The 14801-nt window shown below is 54.4% G+C and overlaps 1 protein-coding gene across 2 annotated transcripts in view; it reads right to left on the bottom strand.

Moving 5' to 3' along the window:
* Positions 1–14801, bottom strand: part of TRAPPC10 (trafficking protein particle complex subunit 10) — a 78466-nt gene that overhangs the window by 6055 nt on the left and 57610 nt on the right. For both annotated transcript variants that reach the window (XM_046003804.1, XM_046003805.1), the window contains exons 14-20: positions 12009–12523; positions 11108–11249; positions 9958–10116; positions 8942–9171; positions 4368–4468; positions 2728–2854; positions 1952–2122 (exon numbers count right to left, since the gene is read on the bottom strand). In XM_046003804.1, coding sequence (XP_045859760.1) covers positions 1952–2122; positions 2728–2854; positions 4368–4468; positions 8942–9171; positions 9958–10116; positions 11108–11249; positions 12009–12523 — 1445 coding nt within the window. The remainder of the gene's footprint in view (positions 1–1951; positions 2123–2727; positions 2855–4367; positions 4469–8941; positions 9172–9957; positions 10117–11107; positions 11250–12008; positions 12524–14801) is intronic.

The raw sequence follows: 14801 nt of genomic DNA, 5'->3' as shown, positions 1-14801 counted from the left end.
GGGAGGGCTGCTGGGCGCAGCCTTGCAGCAACCGCCTTGCAGGGACCCGTGCCTGGCAAGTCCCTGCCGAGCGCATCTCACTCCTGTTCTCGCGCCGACCTTTCCCGAGCGCGCACAACAGCAGCGAGGACAGGGCCTCGCCTCCGCACGCCTATTACCCAGACTCGGGATCACCCACGTTTTGCTCCATTCGCTCCCTCTCTGTGGATCAATGTGGACTTCTCTGTCCGGGGCCCTGAAGGCAAATTCCAGAGCGCCTGTGGCTTCACCACTCCGTGCCTCAGCAGGTGTCGGTGTCCCTAAAAACACAGACTTGCCCCCACAGACACGACACCAGAACCACAACGAGCAGAGATCAGTGTTTCCTTGCCAGTGCGCAGCAGCGGAACTACCTTGGACTGAACGTTCCTTTCTCCACAGTGACCTCTGTACCCAACGGCCACCCCCACTCATACCTGCCCGACACCTTCCCTAACCCGGGACCAGCAAGACCCGGGCCTGCCCCAGGGTGGGTGGCCTCCCCACCTCCACTCCTCCCCGGGAGGACGCTGGGGACAAATGCTGGTGAGGCTGTGGCAGCTGGAGCCCTCGCATGTCACTCACGGGCGTACAGGGACGTCCCTTTGGAAAACAGAGTTGCGCCTTCTCAAAAAAGACCACTTGCTCTAAAACAGGACCATAGGGACGGTCGCACCGCCCTGCTAGTGGACCTGCTGTCCTGAAGCAAACACCACAAGGGGCTGAGCCGCGCGGCAGGTAAGTGACGTGACTCAGTAGCGCTTTCCTGAGAAAAGTGGTGTCTCTGTTTCCGGCCCTTGGAGATGACCAGTTTTCAAACGCTGACCTGTTTGCCTGTTTGCACAGCTCCAGAGAAATCTGAATCCGTGCTCGAGACCCGGAGAGGGAGCAGAGAGACTGCAAGCACGTGACCAAACACCGCAGCGAGCAAACCAGAGGACTCGCACGCAGACTCGGGCACACATGGGGTTTTACGTGGCGCTGCTGGTCACACGCGGAAAGGTGCACGTGTGTGCTACAGAGAGAGAGACCACACCGGCGAGGACGCCGGCGAAGCCGAAGACCGATGGAGAGACAGAGCGGAGGGTCAACACAGCGACTGGGCTGGAAGAAGGCGCTGAAAACACCGCTGGGGTCAAGCACTATGAACACGAACACATCCTCGTGTTCTGACTGACCCAGCACAAAATCCAAATCTCGCCGAAGACACGGAAACACACGTGCATTTCCCAGCCCAGCTCAAGGCCGCTCCAGCCCGCATGTGACGCGCGGGTTTTAGGACAATCGTCAGGATGTGGAGGCAGGAGATTCAGATAACACTTTCCGCTCCTCTTTTAAAAAGAAAGCCCCCTTAGGGCAGCTGGGGGGCTCAGTCAGTGAAGCAGCTGCCCTCCGCTCAGGTCATGATCACAGGGTCCTGGGATCGGGCCCTGCATCGGGCTCCCTTCTCGGCGTGGAGCCTGCTCCCCTCCCTGCCCCTCACCCCGCTCATGCTCTCATCTGCTCTCCCTCCTGCTCTCAAATAAATAAAATCTTAAAAAATAAATAAAATAAAATAAAAAAATAAAAAGAAAGCATCTCAGTGATCCAAGCAGCTAGGATCAAGAAGGACGGACTCTAAGAAATAGTTCCAGAACATTCTAAACGTGAGCAAGAGAAGAGGGAGCAGAGAACCCGAATCTTCACTCTTTACGCTCATCTCATGGCCACCAGCGAGACTGCACGAGGGCCAGACCCTTCGCTTGAGAAGGACCCGGGTGTCGACGGTAGAGCCAGCCAGTGACCGAGCTGCTCCAAAGGTCAACTAACCTCCTGGGCAGTTGCTTCCTTATACTGGAAGATTCTCCAGTGACTTTTGTAGATTAAAAGGCATACGATGCCACCTTCCACGTTCCCACCCCACACTCCCACCAGAAAAGAATCCGATACGTACAAAAAAATTTTCCACTTGAAATTCGTACGTGTACGGCTTTAAGGGGACCGAGAGCTGTCCTTCAGAAGCCGGGGAGAATCCAACGGAGAAGCGGCAGCGCAGAGAAGGGGGGGGCTCCCGCGCCCACAGCAGCTCCCACACGAAGAACACGGACTGCTTGCTGTGGATGGCCTGTGGAGACAGTCACCGGCGTGGCGCACACGCACGCAGCCACCCTGCTGCCCCGCGGGGTCCCACCCGCCCGGCCCTGTGAAGACGGCACCAGGCTGGGTGGAAGGGTTTAACCTTTCGGGGCACCTGGGCACAAGCGACACGTGGAACAGGACAGTCAGCACCAGCCAGGCAGCCCGAACACGAGCAGGACCCCTTTACAAAGCCACACCGACACGCAGGGTCTCTTTCCAGGACGCGGACAGGTGTCCCGTCGCAGGCGGGACGGGGGGACGGCGTCCACGCCATCAGCAAAAGCTCAAGAACAGGCCTGTAGTTACACGGGCCAGAGCGCGGGGCGGCACCGTCTGACTCTTGTACAAGGACGAGCGTCATTCTGTCTCCTAAACCATCCCACGCGCTGCTCCACACCCAACATGAAACGCGAACACGCACAGGGCGGCGACAAAGCTGGGTGTCCCCGCCCTTGGGGACAGGTGCACTGTTGGCTTGTCACCGGGGAGGCCACGCTTTCCTCAGACCCTCCTGGCCACTCGGGCATCCCATGCGGGCTCGCACCCCGCACTGTACGGAGGGCTCTATGCTCGCCTCTGGACAAGGCTTACCTGCGGGGACTTGGCGTTCAGAGGCACGAGCTGCAGGTCAGCACCGCAGCCGGGGTCCACGAGGTCACCATCCGACAGCTGAAAGTCAAGTTCTGACAAATTCTGGACACACACCTGAATGTACTTCCTAAAGCAGAAAAGCAGAAAAGCAGATTTTTGAAACTTAACCACTGTATTAAATGTGCTTTGGTTAAGAAGACTCTCTCTGGGGAACCAAAAAGTGACCCGGCAACATTAAGACCAGTTGGTCTCACACGGGAAAGCGCCCCCCGAAACCACATCTTCCCAGACAAGCTACTTCAGAGGAAAAATGGGTCAAAGGACAGGCCGTTCCTGACCCAGTGTTAACACACGATTGTCGCTGGCTCGCGGTGCGTGAGGATGGACACAGGGTGGCGCCTGCTCCCGGAGAGACCACGCACAGGGCTCCCATCCGTCCCTGTCACACAGGAAGAGTCTGAAAGAAAGCTCCCCAACTTCTGCTGAGACGTGCCGGTGTCTCTAGCCACTGACGTGTGCTCCCTCCCCGTAGCGGGAGCATGCCAGGGTAACGTTCGCTCTAAATACAGATCTGACAGTCTGGTGACCCATTTTTGCGAATTTCAGCAACAGATGAAAGTGAAAAGAGTTTTACAGGGAGGCCACATGCCGCACTGAGCCCAGGGTCGGCGCCCACCGTCAGTGGCGGTGGGACAAGCAGACGCTGCCTCCCAAAGCTGACGGACACAGCACGGGGCTCCCCCCCAAACCGTCTGGTCCAAAGGCTGAGTCAGATTCTAGTGCGTGAGGCTTCGAGAGCCCTGAGAGCTTCTCAACAGGAGGCATATCCCGGGGGCGATATCCCACGGCATCTCGAGGTAGATCTTTCGTTGTCACAACGGCGGGGGGAGGATGCGAGGCCACTGGACTAAGACGGGAGCTAGGGGTGCTGCTGAGCATTACAGTGTGTGGGCCCGCCCCCCAAGCCCAGGAAGGACGAGTTCGCGGACCCACAGCGTCCACGGTGCCGAGGCTGAAAAACCCCACCCAGACATATCGAGCAGCCGGCAGAGGAACCAAGAAACACGAACCCCCAAGAACGCAACCAAATTCAGAATGCTGGGCCTTCCCTCTAGAGGACTGAACCGAGCTCAGCAGCGGGCCACCGGCTTGAGAGATGCAAAACGATCTCATCGGGGAGTCTGGGGGGCTCAGTGGGTTAAGCCTCTGCCTTTGGCTCAGGTCATGATCCCAGGGTCCTGGGATTCAGCCCCACATCGGGCTCTCTGCTCGGCGGGGAGCCTGCTTCCCCCTCTCTCTGCCTGCCTCTCTGCCTACTTGTGCTCTCTCTCTGCCAAATAATCTTTAAAAAAAAAAAAAAGAAAGAAAGAAAAAGGATCTCCTCATCAAACGGGGACTTGGTTTGGATCCCACATGTTACAAACCGACAGCGCACGGTCACTTCTGAGACTGTTGGGGACACCTGACCACGGACGGGCTGCTGTGGAGCTACAGGGCAGCCCCGAGAACCCACACGAGCGGACCACAGCATCAGGATGGGGAAGAAAGCTGGCTCAGTGTCCCCAAGGCCAAGCTCTGAGTGGCAAGGTATGTACGCGGGACAGCCTGGCCCGGGACCGGGACCCCAAGCCCGCCTTTACCGTGTCCCGGCGGACAGAAGCGAGTGCGTGGTCCGGAAGGGCACGCTGAAGGTCAGAGCGATGACGGTGGAGTAGATGGACCATGGACAGTCGATGGACACCTGAGGAGAAACACGGGGACGCACCTTCAAACCCCTGGCCCGGCCATGGCCGCCACCACACCGTCCACCCAGGCCAGCAGTGGCAGCCGACGTCCTGGACGGGAGGACGGCCTCACCACCTCTTCTTCAGAAAGCAAACCCCCGTGAGTCACGTGCACGAAGGAGAAATATCGAGCTACGTACACAGACAAGAAAAATCAACACGGGAGCGGCCGGCCAGCCGTGAGACACGGCGCGGTCTCGGCGCCCGCAGCCCCAGGACCCCCTCGCACTTCCCACTCCGACGGCTGGGTGCCCGGGGACAAAGTGCTTTCCGCCGTTCGGGCACGATGACGTGAACAATGACTAACTACTGCAAAATGAAAGGAATTACCCAGTCATGCCACACAACAATGGGTATGAAACAGAAAAGCCAAGGCATCCGGCTGCTGAAACGCTGCCGCAGCGAACGGGTCATGCAGATCACTTTTCAAGCAGCTGTTTTCATTTTCTTTGGGCAAACACCTAGTAGTGACACTGCTGGGTCCTAGGGCAGTTCTAGAACGTTCCGAGGACCCTTCGATCCGGTTCTCCCGAGTGGCTGCCCAGTCTGCATTCCCGCCAACGGGGCACAAGGGTTCCCCTTTCTCCACATCCTCACCAACCTTAGTGATGTCCAACATCTGCACGTCGTCTCGGGAAAATACACCGATCTTCTGCATGTGCGTTCATCAGACCATGGGGATTCTGCTACTGAGTTAGAAAGTCCATTTTGTATTTTGGGTATGAACACCCCATCAAATATATGATTTGCAAGTATCTTCTCCCCTTCTGTAGGCTGGCTTTTCATTTTGTCTCCTCTGCTGTGCCAAAGCTTTTTAGGTTGACGTAGTCTCAATAGTTCATTTTTGCTTTTGTTGTCAGATCCGTAAAACCACTGCCAAGATCAGTATCAAGGAGCTTACCACGTAAGTCTTCTAGGAGCTTTATGGTTTCAGGTCTTACCTTCTAGCTTTGAACCCACTTTTTTCTTCTTTTTCTAGCTCCTTAAGGTGTAAAATGAGGTTGTTTGAGACTCTCCCTCTTAAAGTAAGCCTGTATTGCTACGAACATTCCTCTCAGAACGGCTTTTGCTGCATCTCATACATTTTGGTATGTTACACTTCCGTTTTCGTCTGCCTCAGGGTAGGCTGTGATTTCGCTTTAGTTTTTATTTTGGCCAACCAGTTGTTCAGTAGCATGTGGTTTAATCCCCACATATTTGTGAATTTTCCAGTTTTCTTCATGTAATTAATCTCTAGTTTCCTATTGTTGGGCTCAGAAAAGAGGCATCATGTGATTTCGACTCCTGTAAACTTGTTAAGACTTGTTTCGCGGCACAATATGTGATCTATCCTGGTGAAATGCTCCCTGTGCACTTGAAAACAATGTGTCTTCTGCTGCCTTTGGACGAATGTTCTGTAAATATCTGTTACGTCCATCTGCTCTAATGTGTCACTTAGGGCCAGTATTTCCTTACTGATTTGCTGTCTAGATGATCTATGCATTGATGTAAATGGGATATTAAATTCCTCTCTATCGTACTGCTGTCTATTTCTCCCTTTAGGTCTGCTCGTACTTACTTTACATATTTAGGTGTTCCTGTGTTGGCTGCATAAATATCTATAAATGTTCCATCTTGCGGGACTGACCTTGCTATTGTTATGTTACACTCTCGTCTCTTGTTACAGTCTTTGCTTCAAAGTCTGTCTTATCTGACAGAAGTATAGCTGCTCCACATTTCTTTTGGCTCCTTTAGGTTTTGGTTTCACTTTAGTCTGTGTGTGTCCTTGTGACAAAAGTGCGTCTCATGTAAGCAGTATATAGACGGGTCTTAGATTTTTTTATCCGTTCTACTCCTTGTCTCTTGATTGCAGAACTTAGTCCACTTACATTTAAGTAATTGCTAAGAGGGCATGTGCTTGTTGCCATTTTTATTCATTGTTTTCTGACAGTTTTTTAATTTTTATTTTATTTATTTGACAGAGAGCAAGCACAAGCAGGGAAGCAGTGGGCAGAAGGAGAAGCAGACTCCCCACTGAGCAGGGAGCCTGATGTGGGGCTGGATCCCAGGCTCCTGGGATCTTGATCTGAGCTGAAGACAGACACTTAACCCACTGAGCCACCCAGGCGCCCCTTCTTGGCACCACTAAGACATTTTTTGTAGCTCCTCTCTGCTCCTTTCTTCTTCTCTGCTTTCTTCTTTGTGGTGTGATGACCTTCTCAGGTGGTATGCTTGTGTTTCTTTATCTTTTGTAGGTTTGCCCCAGGTTTTTGCTTTGTGGCCAGCTACCATGAGGCTTACGTATAACAACTTATGTTTGTAACAGTCTATTTTAAGTTGATAATAGCTTAAGTTTCTAAAGCTCAACGTTTTTACTCTCCCTCACCCCCACATTTGATGTTTTGATGTCCCACTGTACATTCTTTTATCTGTGTGTTCTTTAACTATTATAATCATAGTTATTTTTACTTACTGTGTCTTTTAACCTTCATCCTAGCTTTGTAAGTGCTTAACCCACTACTTTTACTATATATTCAACTTTCCGGTGAGATTTATTCTTTCACACATGCTCTTGTGAACACCTTTTCTTTTCAGCTTAAAGAAGAACATTCCTTGAAGGCCGGGTTAGTGGTAATGAACTCCTTTAGCTTTTGTTTCTCCAGAAAACACTTTATATCTCCTTCACTTCCGAATGATCGCTTTGCCGCTGGGTAGAGTTATCTTGGTTAGAGGTTTTCCTTTCAGCACTGAGTACCTCATGCCACTCTCTCTGGCCTGCAGAGTTTCTGCTGAAAAATCCGCTGAGAGACTTAGGGGGTTTCCTTGTACGTGATAATCTGTTTTTCTCTCGCTGCTGATTTATCCTCCTTCCACGACCTTCCCTACCCTCATCTGCTGCTTTTAAGATTCGCTCCTGGTCTTCAATTTTTGACATGGAATTGTAAAGTGTCTTGGTGTGGGCCTCTCTGGGTTCCTCTTATTTGAAACACTCTGGGCTTCTTGCATCTAGATGTCTAGATGTTTTTCTAGACATCTAGAAAAACTTCCCTTTTCCAGATTAGGGAAGTTTTCAGCCATTACTTCTTCAAGGAGATTTCTGACCTTTTCTCTCCATCTTCTTCTGGAAGCCCAGTGATCCAAGCATTAGTCTGTCTGATGCTGTCCTATTAGTCTCTAAGCTATCTTTGCTTTTTTTTTTTTCATTCTTTTTTCTTTTTGCTGCTCTGAGCACCACTCCTTGACTTCGAACTGTCTGGTCCTTTCTTCTGCTTCATCTACACTGTATTTCAGTCAGCTGTGCTCTGTGACTTCGATCTGGTACGTTCTTTTACTTCCCATCTCCTTACTGAAGTTCTGTGTTCATCCATTTTTCTCCCATTTGATGAGCATCTTCATGAGCATGACTTTGAACTCTTTTTCAGGTAACTGCTCATCTCCATTTCATTAAGATTTTTCCCTTAGAACAAGGGATTTCTATCCCTAAGATTAAGATTTTTCCCTTAGAACAAGGCTTTAGCTTGTTCTTCCATTCCTGGAACATACGCCTCTGCTTCTTCGTCCTGCTGGACTCTGTGTCTCCACAGCCGATGGCACCACCGCCGCCCCGGTCTGAAAGGAGCAGCCCCTGGTGTGGGAGGCGAGCCTCTCCATTCACTCCTGTCCCAGTCCTGGGCTGTTGCTCCAAACCTATGTGCTGTCAGGACTTGCTGAATTTTTAATCCCTTCTAGCAACTGAGAGGTGTGCCAAGACTTGTCATTGTCCTGGAGGGGAGGATCTCAGGCCCTAGATTCACGGTGACTGGAAGCCAGACACACAGGCAGCAGCTTTTTAAAGTGCAATACGCACAGTTCTGTGGGACCGCGAGTGTACAGTTCTACCTTTGGGTGAAAGGCTCTCAGAACTGACATTCATGTTATAAGACGTGGACAAAGCTGAAGAAGCACAATGGTCGTGACACATTCCTTGAGCTAAGGACTGTGGCTCTGGGACCAAAGTCCCGATCTTTCAAATAACTGTTAATAAATACCAACATCAAAGCATAAAATGACAGCGCTTCCTCTTTGCCAAGCTCGATGTGACGTTTCAGTGGACGGAAACCGAAGCACACGGACACAGAAGTCACACGAGCCTATGTACCAAGACAAATGGACTACAGACCCAAACTGACTTCCCCACTCTAGGAAAACATCCTATCTCCTACAATAAACGGTCCTGCCCTCTTGAGTTGGTGTAGAAAACTTAGAGCTTGCCTGTCTTTGTCCTTGCAAGTGTACCCTTTATCTAAGAAGGAGGATTCAAAGAGACCAATGCCCAACCCAACGACAGAATGTGGAGTCAGGAACAGGAAATCTGCCACTTAGACACAGGGCATCTCTTGGGTACTGTCTCTCGAAGAAGCACGACGGCAAAGGCCGCGAGCACGGGCAGCACCCTCGTGGCCCCTCCTTACTTTGTGGTCCGTGGTAGCCATGCAGTGGCCAGCTCTCTGTGTGTCCTTCTGCTTCCTGTGGGGCTCTGTCGTCCCCAGCGTGCTGCTCTCTCCTCCCGTTACTGGAGCTGAAGGTAAAGACAGAACTTCCAGTTCAAATTCAATCATGTGGTAGGCAGGAGCAGCGGGCAGACTGATGCTCGTGACCTTGTCAGACGACTGGACCCGGAGCAGCACATCAGAAGCCTTTTCTAGGAAAGAGAGAGAAAGTCACTTCTAACACGTTCCGTGGGTGTCCTTGCTCCTCGTCCTTCTGGCAGTGACGGGCCCAGCAGAGTCGCTCCCGCCCAGCTCCCAGTGCTCCCGCGCACCGGCAAGAGCTTATCCAGGAAGGATGAAAGTGGGCGAGCAGAGGCCGGAAAATGAGGAACAAAACCCTCTCAGGCAGTGATACTGCATAAGCCGGCGGCCTGGAGGCCAGAAACGGTCACTAAGCCCGAAGACAGAAAAGGGACACTTTCTGTGTGGCCCGCCACGGGCTGTGTGTTTCCCTGCATGACATGATCCCATTCCATTCCCCCCGCAGAGCGGCGCCCACCCAGAAGGGGAGCAGCAGCCTTCCTTCTCCATCCCTCATGCCTGGGCACCAGGGGACACGGGACTCTTCTAGGGCTTCTGGCCAGCACCTAAAAAGGCTGATTCACTTCCCCTTTTTGGTGAGGGGGTTGGGGAGGGAGCAGGTGACTGCAGGCTGGCAAGGCGCCCTCCTGGAGCAGGGGGCCAGTCCGTGATGCTGCGTTATAAGCCCTTAGCAAGGTCAGCCCCGCCTGGCCTCCAGGCCTACACCAGCCCTCCATCCCAGATACGATGGCCTGCCCAGGGTCAGGCTCCCAGCCCAGTGAAAGGCAGGATGTGGCCATGAAAGAGCTGTAGGGCGAAGCGGTCCTCAGACACCGTCGGAGATCATGGCCGCCTCACACCCTCACGGCGCGGGACAGCGGCGAGAGTCCGCCTTCGCCAGGAGACGGCCGCCTCACCTCTCGTGTTGGAGTAGATCACTGCTCTGTTCTCCGCGCGACACAGGATCAGCATGGCTTCTGCGTTGCTCAGCTGGAGGCTGTCCCCGTTTTTTACCGTATAATGGCCAGTAGTGACAGTGAACTTTACCTTCTGAGGAATACCAGCCAAAAGGCTATCTGAAGGGAAGAAGACAGCAGTCAGCACCACGGTCAGTTGACGGAGGGCCTCGGGCGAGGTCACAAGGGCGCTCTGCTGCTTGTCACAGCAGACCTGTCCCCTGTAAATAGTCCACGTTTCACTCCCAGTTCCACACCACCAGCCCCGCTTTTCATCTCGGTCGCACGGATGCAGAGTTGCGGGCACGCCTGCTGGGAACGAGAGGCCCCGAGTCTTATCGGCACCGAAGACAGAGTTGGGGCTCCCGGGGGCAGGCATGTCTCTGAATTCACCTGCCGATACGTCAGTGAGGGAGAAGCAAAGAACACGGAAGAAGAGACTAACAGAATCGAATGTCCTATCCATGTTACTCTGAACTGTGTCTAGGCTTGTCAGGTTAGGCCTTCCGGACCTTTGGTTCAGAAACCGCCAGGCGGATGGGGTGGCTACTGCCTTCCCTAGACAGGAACAAGGGGCGGAGAGGAGCTGAGCTGCCAAGAGTTCCGCGCCAGGACAGGCAGAAGCGAGGAGGCAAGAGATGGGAACCAGGAGGAGGAGCGGACAGGTGAGGGGAAGGGGATGCACAAGCGAGAACGGGAGTGGGGGACCGTGGACGGCCAGTCCCTGGCCTGGCTCGGGGCGTCCCAGGCCCTCGAGCAGCGGTGCCCGGCTCCTCTCACGAGCGTTCCCGACGGAACCGTCTGAGGGGCTGTCCGGCATCTGAGGGCCTTTCCCAGTAGCCGTGGGAGACTCCGAAAATCAGAACAGGAGGGACCATGGAGAGATTAAATAGAAATAAAGTACCCTCCTTGAATTTCTTCCCGAATGGAAGAAACGAGCCAAACAGTACATCCCACTCAGCCCGAGACCGAGAAACTCACTCACTAGTGTCTGACACGTCGAGTGCCACGTGGGGTCACTAATCTGCTTCCACCAACTCCTCCCGACTTTCGGACCCGACCCAAGGGCAGCGCTCGGGACGGGGCTCACCTGCGCGGGGGGCGCACTCACCGGCCAGCGGCTCCACAAGCAGCTGCGGCTCCTGCGAGTACACGTCGTACTGCACCAGCGGGTAGAGGTGCGGCAGGGCGAACCACACCGGGCCCAGAGAGGCACACAGCTGCCGCAGCGTGTATGTTCCGGGCTCCTTGGCCTAGGGTCAAAGTCGCGTGTTGCAATGGTCAGCCCCCGCCCTTGTGCCAGGCTTCCCAGGGGAGGCTGCGCCCCCGTCTCTGGGAAATGCCCGTTGCTCTCCCCCTCTCCCGCCTACCCTGCGGCTCTGGGCCCCCACCCCGGCGCGTGGGCTGTCCGCCAGCGCCCTCTGAGTCTCTCACGGGGGTCTTCCCAGTAACGGATGCTTAAAACTGCCTTTCTGCTTCCAAGGACGTGTTTTCAATTTCATACACGTCATCTGTGGCACTGTTTTCCGCAAAGCGTCTCACAGGACCTTCGGCACGGGCTCTGAGCCCTGCATCGAGCCTCAGCCACTGAGCCTGTGACCACAGCCAAGCTCTCCTTGGTCAGCAGGACTCACAGGGCGCGCCGAGGGGAGGCGGGTATCAGAGCGGGCCCCGAGCCGCTGTTCCACATCCATGTGGCCCACAAAAGGAAAGCCACCAAGTGGAATGCAGAACTGGGCCACCTCCTCTGAAGGGTCATTTGAACAAATAAAGGTATATTTTAACACAGAGGAAAAAAAACTCTAAGTCCAGTGAGAACAAAAATAATTACCCACGTTAAGAACGTCTTTCAAAATTTATGAGCTGTCGTAACATCAAGGATCTCGTAAAAATCTCAGCGTATTTGTCGGTGAGGATATACACAAAAGCCAGGGTCAGGCACAGCGCCAACAGCCCTGGCGAGCTCGAGACCCTTCCCGAGCGCCTTCAAAGTCGCGCGCGCCCCCACATACCTGCGTCCTGAACGTTATCCTGTTGGCCCCCGGCTCCAGGGTCACGTCGCTACATTTGAGCACGTGGGCCCCGTCCTCCAGAGCCACGCCGGAGGGCGTCTCCAAAGAAGTGCTGCTCTCCTGCCTTCTCAGCAGCAGGTGGACGTTTCTGCATATGATCCCTGTCGTGGTCAAGGAATTGTCAGAGGGACTCCTCTCGAGCATCTCGTACAGCTCCAGCGCCGGCAAGCTGTTCTGGGTGGCGGGGAGGGGCGAGGTCTCCACTGGAAAGGTAATGACCCCGTTGGCCGTCTTGTGCTTGGAGAGCCACTCGGCCGTCTTCCGGCAGCTGTTCTTCTCGACGCTGAAGTGGACGTTGATGGCGATGTGCTCCACGCGGACGGGGATGGGCATCCGGCTGCACAAGGTTATGTCCACGGAGAGAACGCCGCCCACGTGGACCACGGCGCTGGAAGGGGTAAAATGGAGGTCTCGCAGGTATGCGAAACAATGCAGAGGGAGTACGATCTTCTGACCTACAAACGCACATCACCACGAGTTACTCGCCATGGCTCGCTCTAGACCGCCTCCAGCCGGCAGGGCCTTGGTCTCCCCGGGGGACCTGCCAGAGCACGCCCAACACGACAGGCCAACGGGCCGGGCTAGTCAAAAGAAGACGGACGCAAGCCTCCCAACCCCACAGCATCTTCACACACCAGAACACGCTACCCCGTCAAAGGTAGACCATAACCTCGATCTTAGAGAGGCCCCCGGAAATCACAAAGTCTGAAGAGATTCAGCTACGCTCTGTTCTGGCAAACCTAAGAGAAACCAGGTTCGTTAACACCTGAATTTCAAATCCGTATTTGTCAACAGTCTGATTCTTGGAGCTGCTCCAGAGAATTCCACCCCTTTCCCACCTACGTAAAGAAATTAGCAAGTACGTCTACTTGTTCCCCTCATATATCCAGTGTCTATGTTCCCCCCATATATCCGGAAATCAAGCCAGGTGCTTGCCAGCCTATGAAGTCAGCCAATGAAGTGGGGAGCCCTGCCTCCCGGACCCCAAGAGGGCAGTGAGGCCCTAGCCCCGCAGTTACTAAGGAGGAACAGCCCGCTGCCCTCTCTGGCCTCCTTTCTGTAAGCACCCGGCTTGCTGAGATCCACGAGGCCGCCAGACTGGTTGGCGTTTTTGAACACAAATCTACTAAAGGCAGAACTCGCAGAGACCAGTGTGGACGCGGACATCACAGAGTGTCTTATCCGTACGGAGACCTCGAGGGACACTGGCAGGAGAAACACGTGTGCCCAGGCTCACACACACGTCACATAAAGCAGACACGGTCCACGGCTCTACCAACGACCGCTGGGGCACATGTAAGACTCTAAAAAGACCAGCCAGTGCTATCTGCTCCTGAGAAGGCCACGCAGACGGCTCGGCGTGAGGGTGCAACACCCCCGCGGTCCGTGACCCCGCTACCTAAGGCCACGTCTTTGGAAGCACTGGCAGTCAGGGAGGGAGTCAGTGACTGCCAGGGGCCGTGCCGGGGAAATGGGCGTCCCAACCCCCAGTGCATGCAGCCGGTCCTCTGGGAGACGCCTGGGCAGGAGGAGTTCGTGTCTTTATCTGAGGAGACAGAAGAGCGCTCCCTCTCGATCTCCTCTCGGCCGTCCCCAGCCCAAGCCCATGTCTGTCTCTGTCCGTCCCACGGCCACATCAGGGCAAGTCAGGAGGGGACACAGCATCAGAAACCGACTATGCCGGCACCTTGACCTCGGACGTCCAGCCTCCAGAGCCGGGAACAGTCATGCTGTTGTTCAAGCACCCATTTCGCGGCACTCTGAGACAGCAGCCCAAGGGGACCGAGGCAGGAACGACTTTAAACTTTATCTTCTGGTTTAACGGTACACGAGGAGCTGAATGTCACGTGAGCTGAGCCCCCCACACAGCACCATCTATGAAATATACCTGCCAAACCGTTAGCCCAAACCTGGGCCACTCAGACCTACCTTCCTGGGGGATGCTCCTATGAGGAGACGCTCAAGCTAACTGGCCCGATGTCTCTTACAAAGTCAGCATCTGACAACCCAGATGTCACACAGCTGAATGGGTAAACAGCGTGTGGTCCGTCCACACAACAGACCGATGCTCAGCCATAAAGACGAATGAAGACTGACCCAGGCTTTGACATGGTGAGTCTCGACACTGTGATGCTTGGTGACAGAGCAGGACACAAAGGACACTACGGTATGGTTCCACCTACACGAGACAGGTGGAAGGTGCCAGGGGCTGGCGGGGAGGAAGGCTGGGAAGAAATAAGTATGGCGCTTCCTTTGTGGGGACAAGAATGTTCTAGACTTGACTATAGAGTGACGGCCGCACGACACGAAGAGCCACTGAACTGTACGCTGCAAATGGGTGAATTCTACTCAGTAAAACGGAAGGAATGTTCTAAGGTAAAAGAGAGCCGAGGTGGAGCACTCTGAGGTGGCGTGTGGTCCCAGACCGGCCTCCAGCAAATGTCATTCACAGACACGTTTTTTGAGTCGCTGAGGGACACTGGAACATGGGCCACGAGCAGCTCAAGCAAGAACCCTGTTCTCTGGGGGACTGGGGGCGCCCCTGGCCTCGGAAGGCCATGTGAGGCGGCCCCAGGGTGACGTGTGACACGCGGTGTAGGTCATGGAAAGCCCAGTAGCAAGACAGCAGACGCAGGTTTGGTGCAGCGCTGCTCAGTCGAGCCGGTGCGTGAGCAGCACACCCTGGGGCAGCCCTTCCAGCTTCCCAGAGCACCTGGAATCTCACAACAAGGA

The sequence above is a fragment of the Meles meles genome, chromosome 4, assembly GCF_922984935.1.
Source record: "Meles meles chromosome 4, mMelMel3.1 paternal haplotype, whole genome shotgun sequence".
NCBI lineage: Eukaryota > Metazoa > Chordata > Mammalia > Carnivora > Mustelidae > Meles > Meles meles.
The sequence above is the reverse complement of the archived record's forward strand: the minus strand, read 5'-3'. Positions and strand labels throughout refer to the sequence as shown.